The 14,255-nt window shown below is 53.3% G+C and overlaps 3 protein-coding genes across 3 annotated transcripts; 1 reads left to right on the top strand and 2 right to left on the bottom strand.

Annotated features, from left to right (window-relative positions):
* Positions 1–427: 427 nt before the first annotated feature.
* Positions 428–4,003, bottom strand: NSUN4 (NOP2/Sun RNA methyltransferase 4). The gene is made up of 6 exons (XM_054285501.1): positions 3,890–4,003; positions 2,905–3,326; positions 2,607–2,761; positions 2,292–2,446; positions 1,526–1,650; positions 428–841 (listed from the first exon to the last, which is right to left on the bottom strand). The coding sequence occupies exons 1-6, from the start codon at positions 4,001–4,003 to the stop codon at positions 568–570; spliced, it is 1,245 nt and encodes a 414-aa protein (XP_054141476.1). The 3' UTR covers positions 428–567.
* Positions 4,004–4,940: 937 nt separating this feature from the next.
* LOC128942996 (cytochrome b-c1 complex subunit 6, mitochondrial) lies at positions 4,941–6,170 on the bottom strand. Its single transcript, XM_054285742.1, has 4 exons — positions 6,082–6,170; positions 5,968–5,994; positions 5,575–5,736; positions 4,941–5,201 (listed from the first exon to the last, which is right to left on the bottom strand). The coding sequence occupies exons 1-4, from the start codon at positions 6,109–6,111 to the stop codon at positions 5,169–5,171; spliced, it is 252 nt and encodes an 83-aa protein (XP_054141717.1). The 5' UTR covers positions 6,112–6,170; the 3' UTR covers positions 4,941–5,168.
* A 47-nt stretch (positions 6,171–6,217) lies between these two features.
* Positions 6,218–14,247, top strand: LRRC41 (leucine rich repeat containing 41). The gene is made up of 10 exons (XM_054285739.1): positions 6,218–6,553; positions 6,639–6,725; positions 7,009–7,079; positions 7,858–8,983; positions 9,367–9,612; positions 10,483–10,647; positions 10,984–11,082; positions 11,520–11,642; positions 12,509–12,584; positions 13,715–14,247. The coding sequence occupies exons 1-10, from the start codon at positions 6,427–6,429 to the stop codon at positions 13,947–13,949; spliced, it is 2,355 nt and encodes a 784-aa protein (XP_054141714.1). The 5' UTR covers positions 6,218–6,426; the 3' UTR covers positions 13,950–14,247.
* Positions 14,248–14,255: the final 8 nt, after the last annotated feature.

The following is a 14,255-nucleotide window of genomic DNA, read 5'->3' as shown; positions in this document are numbered from 1 at the left end:
TCACACTTATCCACAGCCTTGCTGGCTGTGAGGGATAGCAACAGTCATTGGCCTCTGCACAGCACCAGATCTCCAGCATCCCAAGCACATTTCCAACCCCACAGGAGGGGCACTCCTAGGAGCCTCTGGTTTCAGGACCTCAGGCTGCTCTCTCTGAAGGCAGGAGATAAGCACAGACAGATGCAACTCATTTATGCAGATGGTGAGATCTGGGACAGAAAGGCTGAGATCCCCAGATGGTGTTTGTTAACCCAAACCTGCTTATGCAGGATCAAAGCAGTCAGACAGGAGGAAGAGAGCAGGGCCATTTATCCCATCCCACACAGATGGATAAATTGCTCCCTCTAATAAAACCTCTCTCTCTGTCCTAGATTAAACACCTCAGTCTCTAACAGATAAGCATTCAGGAAACACCACAGCGGGTCTTCCTCATTTATTCCCCATGTCTGCAGCAAAAAGGCAGGTTTCCTTTGGGACATTTTAGAAAGAAAAATAAATATAAAGCAGTTCTGCTATCCCTTAAATATTGGGCTACTTCCTGACAGCAGACAGACTCTGCTGCCCCTTCTACTCCCGACGTAATTTGCAGAAGTACATGGGCCCAAAGTTGGCTGTGAGGTGAGGCAGGACAAGCTCCCCGAGCTGGCACTCCGAGAAGAAGGAAAAGGTGTCCTGGAAGAGCGTCCTGAAGTGGCTCAGGTCCTCTGGGTGCAGGCTGATGTTGAACTGGGCTCGTGCCACGTCCAGAGCCCTCTCCACCACGCACTCGTTCTGCAGCGGGGACAGCGAGCACGTGGAGTACAGCACAGCTCCTCCCGGCCTGGCCGCCAGGATCCCCGCCCTGCAGCACGGGGAGCACACACACGGTCACCAGAGGGCACCAAGGGACATCCCCACCCACCGACACTGGGGACTCGTAGGAAGGGACAGACAGCCCCCACTGAACTCCACAGGCTTGGCAGTCTGGGTCACTGCAACATGAGCAGTGCTTTGGGCAAAGAGTCAAACAGCACTCATATTGATAAAGGATTTAACGTGGGAGATGCTGCTGCAGAGCAGCTGGAAGGTGTAATTCTGCAGTCACATCCAAAGGAATGGGATATATGTACAGGGGAAGAGATTCCTGCAGTTCAAGTGCTGCCATGGGGCTCTCTAATCTGCGTCCTTATTGCCACAGCAGTGACAAATTGTGGCATTTCCCAGCACCACATGTCCTCCCATGTCCTGGGATAGCTGGAATCCTCTAGGGCTGACTGCCAGGACCCAGGAGATCATCACCTAAAATACCTGTACCCATCCTGCTCCTTAGACCTTCTCCCTGTATCCTACAGCTACTGCTGGGGACAGAAGGACAAGGGGGTCAGGCCTTGGTGATCTGACCAAGAACATCTGCAATTTCTTACACTTACTGTGATTTCACACGTTCCAACTACCGCCAGAAAACTACACATGGTTTCCATATTTCCCAGCTGGGGACAGAGTAAGGAGAGGTTTCAGAGAACACAACACAACCGAGCTCACTCACATCAGCAGCTGCAGCTGCAGCATGGGCAGCATCTGGCGCTCTTTGGTTCGCCTCCTGTGGAAGATGTTGTTGTCCTCCTCCATGGCAGAGTGTCTGTCTGTGGTGCAGGGCACATCCACCAGCACCTGCAGCAGCAGAGGTCCCACCTCAGTCCCCTGCACAGGTCAAGCTCAGCAAATCCTCTCCTGCAGCCAGCCCCATGCCCACCTCCTCCAACCCTGCCAACAGCTCTCAGTGCCCAAACACAGATGTGCACCACACTGAACTGTAACCACCTGGCTGTTCTGGCATTTTGGGAACGTGCAAAAATGGTGGAAAACATCCTGCACTAACTCATGTCCTCATTTAATGTCCCTGCTCTGTGTGTGTCCCTGGCAATGCTCCTGCAGCACACACAGGCATTGCTGCTGCAGCTTCCCAGAGTACCCAACCCACCCCTGGAACACCAAACCCATCCCCTGTGGCTGGACATGGCTGAGAAGCCAGAATTACCTAATCTTCACATTTAACCCCTTCCAGGTGGTGGACAAGAACAAGATTTCTAAAGGGTGTTACACAGGCAAGTAAAGGTACAACTCTAGATGCACATATGCACCAAATCCTGCAGGAAGTAGACAGCAGGAGGAAATATTACTCCTTATGTGGCTTGGTGTTCCCTCTCTTTATGTATGATTACAGAAAACTACACAGTTATATGGAAGGATAACCTGCTGTCTTTCTCAAAAAGAGGAGGGAAGTGAACCTGATGGGTTTATCCAACACATACCTTATGAAAAGTGCCTCCTTTCACCTGGTCCCAGTCTCTTCCGTCGTAGGATGTGACACTCACAGTGTCCCTGACTTCTTTGGGGACATAGCTCTGGAGAATCTGGTACAGCCTCTTTGTCCGGGAAACGGAGACATCATTGGCTGCCAGATGCCCTGCAGGACAGAACAGGTACACTGGGATGTCACTTCTGCAGAAACACACCTGATTCCAGCTCTTACACACAGAATCATTAATGGTCAGGCAGGAATGGGTGCAGCACACAGCTCCAGCCCTGTTTAACACAGGAACAAAGGAACACCCATCCCCACTCACCACAAAACCCAGTCTGCAGCAGAGCCAGAGTCTTCCCACCCGGAGCAGCACAGAGGTCGAGGACAAAGTCATCTGGCTGCACGTCGAGTGCCAGCACAGGCAGGAGAGATGCTGCATCCATGAGGTAATAGTCGAGGAGCCCCAGCCCATCCGGTCTGGAAATCATCAGTTTGCACAGCAAAAGCAAATGTTGGAGGGGAAAAGAAGGTAAAAGAGCAGTTGGAAGTGAGGATGGTGACAAATGGAAGCAGCCCCTGAGGCTGGCAGAGACCAGGGTGGTCAGTCAGGGATGTCTCACCGTGCAGGGCGAAAGCGCGTGATGTCACCCCTGGGGAAGGTGTAACACTTGATTTTGGAGCTGATGGATGTGCAGAGTCGTGGGGACATCTCTGCCTGTGCCACAATTTCTGCCTGCATCCCAGTCCTGCCCTCACCAGAGCCCTCCTGGCACCCTGTGGCCGCTTCCCCCACAGCCGCACCCCGCTGACATTGCTGCGCCTTCTGGAGGGCCTCGGAAATGAAATCAGTGGCGTTGAGCAGCTCCAGCTCTTCAGGAACGTGGTCAGCAGCAGCGAAGTTGTTGAGCAGGGCTCCATATTTCTGCTCACAGAGCAGGCCAGCACGGACTGAAGGCCACAGGGCCCCCAGGTGCAGGCTGTAGCTGGTGTCGAAGTGATGCAGCGCCAGCCGCGTGGATGGGATGCGTGGGGCCGTGGCAGCCTGGGGGGCAAAACAACAGAAGTATTAAAATACCTCAACACCCAGCACCCCCCCTCAGTCTTCACGCTCTTCTGGGAGAATCCAGCACTGGGTTCTGGGCAGCCAGAAGTCCATGAGGCCTTTCTGGAGTGTGTGACAGGACCGGAGGGAATGGCATGAAGCTGTGACGGGGGGGGGGACTGCTGTATGACAGGAAAAGGCTCCCCAGAGAAGGGGTCCCACACCAAGCCTGTCTGAGTTCAAGAAGCATTTGGAGAATGCTCTCAGGCACAGGGCAGGACTGCTGGGAGTGTCCTGTGCAGGGCCAGGAGCTGCATCCTGGGGCATCCCCTCCAAATGGGCACATTCAGTGACTCCAGGACTCTGTGAATGGCCGAATGTGGCGGGGCGTCCGGGATGGGCACGCCTGCACACAGAGCGGCGGCAGGAGGGTGCAGCGAGGGGTGAAATGGGGGCATGAGAAGGGGATTTGCACCGGGTGCAATGGGGTTAGCGGGGACAAGAGTGGGGTGCAAGCAGCGCCGTGCGGGGCCGTGCTCCGGTCCCACCCCGGTCCGGCTCACCCATTTCTCCTTGTGCCGGTGCCGGCGCGGCGCCGCTCCCGGTGTCGCTCCTGTCCCCGGTGCCCGGCGCAGCAGCCCGACCGCCGCCCGCCCGCGCCCGCCCAGCGCCGCCATCGCCGCTCGCCTTCCGGGGCGGGACCGGGGAGCGCTCGGAAAGGGATGCGGGCGGCCGGGCCCGGGGAGCGGGGCCGATCTCAGTGATCTCTAAGGTCCCTTCCAACCTAAACGTCCGGTCATTTCTGAGCTGGCTGTTGAAAACGGTCCGGCAACAAACGCGCTTTGCACAGGCACAGCTGGACCCTGCCCTGTGCCACAGGGGAAAAAACAATAACCTAAACCTGCTGGAACCTACATGGTTCCCTTAACCCAATAAAGCCTGAAATCCGTCAGCAAAAGGACCATGAACCACTATATGGATAAACAATAGCCAAATTTATAAGGTGGTGGCTTTCATTCCACTTTGAAGAATAGCCGTGAGATACCCTAGTTTTCCTCGTACCATTCTCTCTTGAGAAAGGAGTAGGCAGAGCACGGACAGGGTGAGCAGAACAGGCTGGTAACTCACACAGAAAGGCTTTAGCTCCCCCCAGGTGACCCTGACCGGGACGTGAGTAGCTGAACCACCCCCATGCACCTGCACAGGCACATGGTTGGTTTCCTGGGCAAGAAGGCAGAGCTGGCGGCTGGCAGGAGGCTCTGCCAGCCCCTGGCAGAAGCAGGAGACAGTGAGGGACAGCTGACAGCCTTCCCCTGAGGGTGTGACAAACTTCTCTCTCCATAAAATGGTCACTCCCTTCAGTCTAACTTAGAACATACTATGTGAACAACACTGGTCTTGAAGGGCTTAGGAATAATCTTAGTGGCTTCAATAGACAAAATTCTTCCCCATGGGATTGGCCTGCAGGAGCTGTCCACCATGGCAGCACCAAAAATGACATTCCCACAAGTGAGAAAAACTCTCCTGCCCTTAACTGGGCTCCGGCACCCACTGATTTCATCTTAACCCAGTGCAAGTCAGAAGCACGAGAACTAGGAAATAAACACAGGGCACTTCCACAGGAACTCTCAATGTTTAATATGGAAAATTACAGAACATCAACACGTTGTTTGTTTTGTTTTTGCAAAGCTGCACATCTTCCATGAGCACAGAGGCAGTGACAGGCTGCCAGGAAGCCGTTTCATTCATGCTCAGCACGGAGGATGGACTGCAGGAAGCAGAACTGTGATCCAGGAACCGCTGGCACCGACTGTGGAAGCAGATGGACAACCATGCCCCTTTTCACTTCAGCTTACTGAAAAGCTTGTGAGCAACCTGGAGAGAAAGAGAGCTCTCAGTAACTCATAACTTAGAGATGAAAATCAGTAAGTTGTTGCCTATTGGTTTTCTGGGCCAACAATGCACACAGCTTCACAGCCCTTGCTTTTGCTCTGCAAAACGTCATTCAAGAATGCTACTGAGATGCCTTGCAAAGCTTCAGCTCAGGTTCAAAAGCTTTAACTTTAAAATGGCAAGTACAAGACAGAAATAGCTAAGTGCTATTTGCAGGGTACAAACACTGGGTTTGAGTTATTTCATTGTTTAATAAGCACAGAATCCCAGCTAAACCTGCTGTAACAAGGAGGAACTAAACAATAAACAAGACAGCGGGACAGAAGGCAGCTCTGCTCAGGCCCGCAGCACTTACACAGTGGTCCCTGGCGTGCAGGAAGTCGAAGAGCTCCTCAGTGCACTGCTCCTCCGTGTGGGAGCGGGATGCCACCCGCTCGTTACACAGCTCCAGCTGTTCCCGCGCCTTCACGCATTTCTCGATCTGCTCGCACTGCTCCCGCAGCGTGGTCAGGGGGTCCTGCGGACACGGCGCTGCGGTGAGCACCGGGACAACCCCGCACGCCGCTTCCCCCGAGCCCCTTCAAGAGGGAGCCCGGCATCCACCCCGCAGCCCGGCCTCCCCAGGGAGCTCCGGCCCGCGGGCCCAGCGCGGCCCCGCCCGAGCCCCCCGAGCCTGTTCGGCGGCGCTGGCGGCCCCGGGCAGCCGGCTCTGGCAGCTGCGAGTCCCCGCCGCGGCTCCTCGTCTTACCACGAGCTCTTGCTCTTCCTCTTCCTCCTGCGGAAAGACAAGAAGCACAGCGTTAGTGCCGGCCCTGCCAGCCGGCCGGGAGAACAAAACAGCCCCGCGGCGCCCCGCGCTCACCTCGGCACAGGGATCACCGCGCTGCCCCATCGCGCTCCCGCCGCACAGAAGGACTCGCCAGGGTCACCCGCCGGAAGCGCCGCTGCCCGCGCCGGTAGCGGAAGCGCTCCCTCCGCAGGGCGGTGCTTCGGCCCGGGGCGCGGCCCTTCCAAACATGGCAGCCGGCAGTGCCTGTGCGTGTTGCCGTGCCAAGGCGGGCATTGCTGCGCTCCCGCCTTTCCTCTCCCTTCTTTCTGTGTGTCTCGGCCTCGGAAGCGGCTCGGCGGGGCTGTTACCGTCGGTCTGTCCGCCCGGTTCTCGGCACGACCTCCCCAACATGGCCGACCGCTTTAGCCACTCCCCAAGATGGCTGCGCGGTGCAGGCGGTCCGTGCCCGAGGCGGTGATGGCGGCCGAGCGGCCGCGCAGCCTGTTCGCGCTGAGCGCGGCCTCCGTGAGCCGCAGCATGGCCGCCCTGGAGCGGGACGTTTGGGGTAAGGCGCGGGCGGCGCGGGGCGGCGGGGCGCGGGGCCCGGGCCTGCCCGCACCCTGCCGCCCTCTCCCTCTGGCTCTCCGCAGCGCTGCCCGGGCACGTCCTGCGGGGGCTCCTGCCGTTCCTCACCATCTTCCACCTCGAGCGGGCCGAGGACGCCGCGCGGAGAGCAGGTGACACCGGCGGGGACGGCGGCGAACTCGTGGGGACACCCCCGGGCGGGAGGGACGGGCCCCTCAAAGTGATGGGGCGAGAGAATGGAGGGATGGCCCGGGAGGAGCCCACAGCGCGGGGACCCTCGGCTGGAGAGAGGAGCCCCGAGCCAGAGCCGTCCCAGGGACACCGCCTCTGTCCCACACCCGGACGGGCTCGGGCTGTGCCCCGGCATCCCATCGAGCTCTGAGCACGACACTGGGAGAGGGGTGAAAGCGCCCGGTTGATGATTCTTCCCCCCAGGCCTCTCGACACAGCCCATCTGGCGCAAGCTGTGGGACGATGTGATGAAAACCAGGCCGCCCAACTCGGAGGTGAGGAAACTCTCTGGTGGGAGAAGGGGCTCGACACGGGAGCTCTGTTTCTGGTGTTTTCCATGAGGTTTTCTTTTTGGCTGCCTCCAAGCAATTCCTGGCACTTGTTTATAAGTGTTCGTAGAGCTCCGGACCAAGGCATGACCCTGGTAATACAAACATTTTGGGAAATGGGATTTATAAAGGAAGCATAGTGCACAGCCACACCCTTCATCTCCCAGCAATGAGTTTGCCAAAAGAGCAAATCTTTGTCTTCAGAGATTCTCACAGAAACAGAGGATAAAAACAGTATATTCTATCATGTTTACACCTACCCTGGGAAAAAAAAAAAAAACATGCTGATGTCTTAGAAAGCATGAGAAAAAATAGAGAAGATAGTGATTTTGGAGAATGGTTTTATGTAGAAAAACCGAAGCAGCTTCATTGCTTCATCATCGTAGAAGAATCATTAACAAACAACTTAACGACAGCCAGTAAATAGATGCTGAAAGAAAATTGCTGGTGACGTGTTTTTTTTAATAGGCAAAAAAAATGGCCCAGCTCCAAATCACTGAGTGTTTAAATTAGGCCAGAAGGAGGATGAAGAGAGCAATGGGATTCACTCAGGTTTTCAAGGAGTACACTGAGGAAGCATGCTGAGAACTAGAGGCGGTCTCAGTGGAGCTAGCAGGAGGGGTTTTTTGGACACCAGGTTAGCAGACAGCAATAATTTAACTTAAAAAGAACAAGAAAAATGGATGCTGACTTTTTAATCCTACACTCTGTTATTCAATTGCAGAGCATAACATGCTGGAGGAAGAAGTTCCTTGAAACATTCTTCTCCAATGTCCTCCATGGTGTCCTGGACGTTTCCTCTGACTGGCGCCTCCACGACCGTCACTTCTCGCCACTGCTGCACAGCTCCCCGCACGTTTCCCAGCTCACCCTGTGCAACATGCTCCAGGGGGCTGTGGAGCTCACTGCCCAGCACAACCACGAGGTGCTGGAAAACCTGGCTGCCTCCCTGCGGGTCCTGAAGTTCCAGCACCTCCTCTTCTGCAGCCAGTCCATCAGGTGCTCGCTGGTTTTGCTCCTCCACCGGCTGATCCACCACGGCTCTGTCAGCCAGGTGTCCATGAGCTCCTGGCCTGTTTCTGACACGCTTCTTCTCATCCTCATCCTCACCATGAGCGCTGGGTTTGGGCGCGTGGGACATGGCATCGCCTGTGACGGCAGCCCGTGTCGCCTTTGCAGAGAGGAGGACCTAGCCCAAAGCCAGCAGTCAGCACAGGAGGGAGCAGAGAGGGGCTGTGATGCTGAGCAGGAGGGGAGCGGTGCTGAGAACCAGAAGAGATCCCCAGAAGAGGCTGATGCTTGCATGACCTCTGTCCTCTCTGGCCCCAGAAGTCCTCCCCTGCGAAACCCAGCATGTAAAGAGACAAGCAGTGAGGTGCCCTGTGGCCACACCAACATTCAGGGGGGCTCTTCCCCTCGTTCCAGCTCACAGCAGCTGTCCTGTCACCCTGTTCCTCGAAAGACACGCAGATGGCAGAAACCTGCAGCGGGGAGGAAACGTCGCCGCCTCAGGCGGAGCAGGGGACACTATGCTGACCCAGAAGATCTCTATGATTTTGTTTTTACTGTTGCTAGAGAGGATAATTCAGGGTTACTGGACAAAACCAGGACCACAGAGGGAGAGAACACTGAGAACTGGACTAGTTCCTCCTCAGGATCTCCAGGCCATGTTGGCTGTAAGAAAAGAGGAGGACCTGCTGCAACCCTTTCTCTGAAAGGTGGTCACCGCTTCCGAAGTGTCTCCACACTGGAATTGTTCTCCGTTCGTTTGAATGAGGTGACATGTTGGACTCTGAGTAACCTGCTGAGCTCCTGGGTGTCTTTAGAAAACCTGGTTCTGTCCTACAATGGTCAGTGCTGTGAATAGTACACTTCCTTCTAGCCCCGCTCTAATGGTCTGGCTTACTGCTTACCCTGCTTTAGTTTTCACAGGAAGGGGCATTGTAGGAGTATCGGTGCCCCATCTTGAGAAAGGTGTTGGGTGAGATTTAATGAGTGTGAGGACTTAAGGGAGAGAATGGGATCCCTCTGTCCCAGAGCAGCCCCTGGCTTTGTTCTTAAACACCTTTCAGAGAGAGCAAAGGGAAGAGCCAGATCTGCATCTCCTGTGCACAGAGCATAGCTTAAGGATGCGTGGATAAAGCGGTCTGTGGGTTCAGCCTTTGACTCGGGCTGCCATTGCTGCAGCTCCTACACACACAGCTAACACTCTTCTGTACAAATGCTGTTGCAGACCTGAATACCAACATCTCCTACATCCTGTCCGGGCTCCGGGCCCTGTCGCAGCACCCCGAGTGCCGGTTCCGCGTGCTCCGCGTGAGCGACACGTTCTCGCACATGCCCTGCACGGAGCTGGTGCGCTGCGCCCTGAGCGCCCTGCCCCAGCTCCGCACGCTCTCCATCAGCTTCGACCGCAAATACCCGCTGGAGGCCACCAGGCCAGAGGCGAGCCCGAGCTGCAGTGAGGCAGAAATCCCAGGTAGGAATCCTCATTCTGAGTGATGGCCAGGACTTGGCAGCAGGTAGAGCTGTAAAGGCTTGGTACAGGCTTCACTCAACACTATTATGGTGGTTTGTGCTTAGGCAATTACAGCGTTACCTTTCTCAGTTAGTTCCTGTTGCAGTTTGTTCCTTGCAGTCTAAGGTGTTCTGTGGAGCTGGAATCTTGGAGAAAATGTTTTATTGCTGTATCCCAGCATGCTGCAACATCAGTTTTGTGCAGGGCCAGTCACAACCTGCTACCTGTGATTGTCCATGGCGATCATCTCCTACCAGATCTGTAAATTGACTGGGAGCTTCCACTTTGTCTATCCCATTGACTGTGAGGCTGTAAGCCTTAGACACCCCCTTAAGCAGAGGGAAAGCATCCTTAGATCATCACAGTACCACAGGAGATGGCAAAGCACTGCTCAAGCCTTTGGATTACAGCCTGGGAGCTACAGCAGTGGGTGCTCAGCTCACAGGTCTCCCATCACCCTTACTAGCCCTTGAATTGCCAGAAAAGCAGCGAGCAAAGCCTGAGTGTGTTTGGAGTGGGGTCAGGAAAGACCTGTGCTCTGGGAAGGTACTGACTGCCTCGTGCCTTAAAGGGTGACCTTTTCTCAAGCATTGGTGAGCACAGTAGAAATTGGTGGCCCCATAGTCTGGCAGGAATCCTGGAGTGAGCTGTGAGTGATTGACATGCCCCAGGTCTGAGATGCCAGAGCTCCTCAGGGCAGGGCATGGTGCATGGGCAGTTTCTACCAACCTAAAGCATGGTGGTGTTGGGCATCCAGGCTTCCTGCTTGCTGTAGCTACACTGGAGACAGGCACTCCACAGCAAACTCTTGCATTGTTTTTCTTCCCTTAGAAAGCTGCCTGGAAGTGCTGGAGATCCGATTCCCCAGAGAACCTCTGCACGCTGCGCTCCTGCTGCCGGTGCTCAAGGCGTCCAAGTCCCTCCAGCAGCTGTCCCTTGACAGTGCCACCCTGCCCTGCCCCCAGGAGCTGGGGCTCCTTTTGGAGGTGCTCAAAGGTATTCTAACCCATAGGCAGCATCACTGGGGCACACACTCTGTAACTTCCATGCTGTGGTCTTCCATCCTCTATCATGAAGCAGCTTAGGTGGGTCCATCTGTTTAGCATGGACATCCTTGAAGTCTCCCAAGAAAAGGAAATGGGTGTCAACCATCCCATGTTCTGTGTTACATGGATGATCCTGCACAGCACAATGGTTCCTTTTTAATTATCCACAATCCAGCACAAATTACCCAGTCTAAGTCAGTTTCTGAGTGTTAGCTGGTAGCTGGGTCAGGGGCTTTTTGTCCCAAGGATGTGCAGTGCTTTACCTGAGAACTTGTTTTGCTTTTAGAGTGTACTCCAAATTTGAATAAACTGAGCTTTCATGATGTGAACCTGGCTGAGCACCAGAAAGAAGTTCTGCTTCTGCTTCAGGATCCTGGCCTACAAGGTACAGCCAGCTCCTGGATGCTTGGAGAAGTGCTGTGGGTGGCTGCTTTTGGCTGACTGGCATTTAAGAGGGGAATGTTTGGATGTGTAAGGTGTCCAATGTCAAAGACATTTGGAGCAGATCTGCAGGTGTTGTCAGAGTGGGAACATGGCTGCCTTTGTGCCAGTGGAGCAGAGGAGCTGATGGCAAATCCTGCAGGGAAGTGTTTGCAGTCTCAGCTCTAAAACAATTTTTAACCTGCAGAGCACATCAGCCTTTAACTGGGAGTGATCTGGCTCTCCTCCTGACACAGCAGAAGTGCTGTTATATGCAATCCACTGCTGGGGGAGCTTTGTTCTTACACATGGATTAGGGGCTGGAGCTGGCTGCAGAATGCAGTTATGGAATATTGAAGCACAGGGAGTACTCACATGTACTGTAAATCCATTTCTTCACAGAAATCACCTTTTCCTTCTGCCGGCTGTTTGAAAGCTCTACTACTGAGTTTTTGTCAGAAATAATCAATACAGTGAAAAGAAATTCATCACTCAAGAGCCTCAAACTGCCTGGGAACCGCCTTGGTGTGTATGCTGTGTGTGACTGTGAGGCCCTGGGGCAGCTCTCTGCAGGAACTCTGGGGCTGGAGTCAGGAAAGACCACTGAGAGCTGCTGACTGCAGTGCTGAACTTACCCTGTGCAGGAACACTGGGATTTAGTTCACAAAATGAGGAGCACTGGATCCAGTTTTAAAGGCAGAATTTCAGTTGCATTCAGCAGTGTACCAAGGTACTGTGCAGGAATTATGGCTGCTTTTCTCTGCAGCAAATGCAGGTTCCAGCAGATCTCCAGATTTGACTGAACACTGATCTGCTTCAGACTTTAACAGGAGCAGATCCAGCATTGGATGCACTGCTTCTGATTCAGAGGCACAGATTTTGCCAAGTTTGGGCAGTTTGTGTCTCAACAGCTGTTGGCAGCCACTGGAGGGATGAGAAGAAGTAAAGGAGGATTTGTGTCAAATAATTGGAACTGAATTTACAGAAGTGATAGGTTTTTGAATCATAGGCCAAGTAGAAATGTTTGAGAAATTAATTGCAGATAGATCCAGAATATTGTTTTATGTTATTTTAACAAAGTAAAACAGGGAAGCTTGGGATAACCTGAATACATGTAATTTCTAAAACAAAGCTGCATCTGGACTTCTCAAACAAAACTGTGATTTTTCTAGGGAAACAAAGTACCCTATCAGCAAATGTTTTCATTGCCTCAAATGTTGTGCTCAGGGGGGTGAACTCACTTGATGTCACTGAGGGTCCAGAGGTGGGCTCTTTGTGTTGCATTCACTTGTTTACAGACTGCTTTTCTGCACTATTATCCCAGCCCTATGACAGTTTAAATTTTAAGATCATTTCCAATTTGCATCTAATAGTGCATTTCTCCCTTTCAGGGAATCACAGGCTGGTTGCCCTTGCAGACATTTTCTCTGAAGATTCCTCCTCTTCTCTCTGCCAGCTGGATGTCAGGTATTCTGCTTCTCTCAACACTGAATTCCTTGTTTTGGGAGGGAGGGAGAGAGCTGAACTGGGCTGTGACAGCAGGAGAATCTGAGCATGGCTTTGTTCCTGGAGACAATGTGTGCCCAGGAAAAGCTCAGAGAATGCTGCAGTGGGCTCATACACCCTCAGGGGCCTCCAGGACCTCTGAGACATTTCACCTTTAGGAGTCAAGCTCCACCTTTACAGCAGATTTGGTTTGCTGCTTCCTTGGGAGCCTCCTGGGCTGTAGGCTGGGACTAACATCCCTTCTTTTATTCTTGAACAGCTCTGTTCCCACTGCCCCTTCATAGCAAGGGAATGCTGTCACTGTTCCTGGCACATCCTGGGAATGGCTCTGCATTCCTTTCCTCAGCACTGGTCTTCAGTCAGAACTGCTGCTCTCTTCTTGACCCTGAATGGCCTTACAGATAGGCAGCAACCTTCATGAAGCACATGGGGGTGGCATTTCTGCACTACTAACAACTGCTTTGCTTGATTCTGCCCCCTCTTTACATCCTCATGGCTCAGGTAGCTCAAAGTACATAGGGCTTGACAATTTATTCAGCCATGGCCACACTCCTTCAACAGGCTTGAAGCCTGATTGTTACTGTGCCTCTGACAAGGTTTAAATCCAGCATGCAACTTGATATTTATTTACACATCTCTACATGGGAATTGACCTTTTAATCTCCTAGAAATAACAAGATCTGGCACATGCCCTTCAGATTTTCTCAGCAGGAAGACATAAATGATCACTTGCACTGGGACCTGTAGGTTGGGCCAGGTCCCTTGGTCCAGAGAGTTGACAGCTGCAACATTTTAAGGCCAGAGCTAGGTCTGCTTAAATCAGTAGTAAGAGGTCTGGATAATGACTATAACTTGGTAGTTGTTACCACCTTGGTTTAAAAAGGTTTCCAGCCCTTCATACTCAGTTTTGGTTTTCATGAGAAATGCTTAGATTTTGTACTGCTGAAAAAAGGTGCAGCTGGCCTTGAAACCTCCTCAGGTACCTGCACTGGCAGTTACTAGAAGGAACAGTAATTTAAATTGCTTGAATTAGAGCTTAAACGCGTAATTACTGTTTATTTTTTTTTTCTTTTTCTTCTTTCCCTGGAAAGCTCAAACTGCATCAAACCTGATGGGCTCCTGGAGTTCACCAAGAAGCTGGAAGGCCACATCCAGCAGAGAGGGGGACAGCTTCCATTCACACAGCTGCGCCTGTTCCAGAACTGGCTGGACCAGGACGCAGAGACAGCACAGGAGGCGCTGCGGCGGCTCAGGGCCCTGTGCAGCGTGGTCAACGACGCCTGGGACTCCTCCCAGGCCTTTGCTGACTACATCAGTGTCATGTGAGGGGCACAGGAGCAGGGGAAATCCATCACCACCTCATTTCACAGCACAGCTGGGGGTTCTTCCCCCTTTCAAGCAGTACAGAGTTGTTCCTTTCACTCTGCTGTTCATTTGAAGGGGTGTGACACTGCCATGACACAGCAGAGCACGTGGGCCAGTTGCTGTATTTCCAGGTGATCCAACTCTGCCATCTTTTTGAGTATCATAAATGGGACATACATCAAATCAGCTTCTGAACAAACAGCTGTTTACATCACTGGGTATTGTGACAAATTTCATGTTGTTTCAGCTAATGTCTCACCAATAACC

This window comes from Melozone crissalis, unplaced genomic scaffold, assembly GCF_028551555.1.
Source record: "Melozone crissalis strain CALT ecotype California unplaced genomic scaffold, PUWL_Pcris_2 ptg000045l_1, whole genome shotgun sequence".
In the NCBI taxonomy this organism is placed as follows: domain Eukaryota; kingdom Metazoa; phylum Chordata; class Aves; order Passeriformes; family Passerellidae; genus Melozone; species Melozone crissalis.
The sequence above is the reverse complement of the archived record's forward strand: the minus strand, read 5'-3'. Positions and strand labels throughout refer to the sequence as shown.

Excerpts from the sequence above, each read along its gene's own strand:
- LOC128942996 (XM_054285742.1), bottom strand. The coding sequence starts at position 6,111 with ATGGGGCAGCGCGGTGATCCCTGTGCCGAG. Across the intron at positions 5,995-6,081 it reads GCGGTGATCCCTGTGCCGAG|GAGGAAGAGGAAGAGCAAGA; the intron begins GTGAGCGCGGGG and ends GTCTTTCCGCAG. Across the intron at positions 5,737-5,967 it reads AGGAAGAGCAAGAGCTCGTG|GACCCCCTGACCACGCTGCG; the intron begins GTAAGACGAGGA and ends CCGTGTCCGCAG.
- NSUN4 (XM_054285501.1), bottom strand. The coding sequence starts at position 4,003 with ATGGCGGCGCTGGGCGGGCGCGGGCGGGCGGCGGTCGGGCTGCTGCGC. Across the intron at positions 2,762-2,904 it reads ACGCGCTTTCGCCCTGCACG|ACCGGATGGGCTGGGGCTCC; the intron begins GTGAGACATCCC and ends GATGATTTCCAG. Across the intron at positions 2,447-2,606 it reads GCTGCAGACTGGGTTTTGTG|GGCATCTGGCAGCCAATGAT; the intron begins GTGAGTGGGGAT and ends TCTGTCCTGCAG.
- LRRC41 (XM_054285739.1), top strand. The coding sequence starts at position 6,427 with ATGGCTGCGCGGTGCAGGCGGTCCGTGCCCGAGGCGGTGATGGCGGCC. Across the intron at positions 7,080-7,857 it reads CCAGGCCGCCCAACTCGGAG|AGCATAACATGCTGGAGGAA; the intron begins GTGAGGAAACTC and ends ATTCAATTGCAG. Across the intron at positions 8,984-9,366 it reads CCTGGTTCTGTCCTACAATG|ACCTGAATACCAACATCTCC; the intron begins GTCAGTGCTGTG and ends ATGCTGTTGCAG.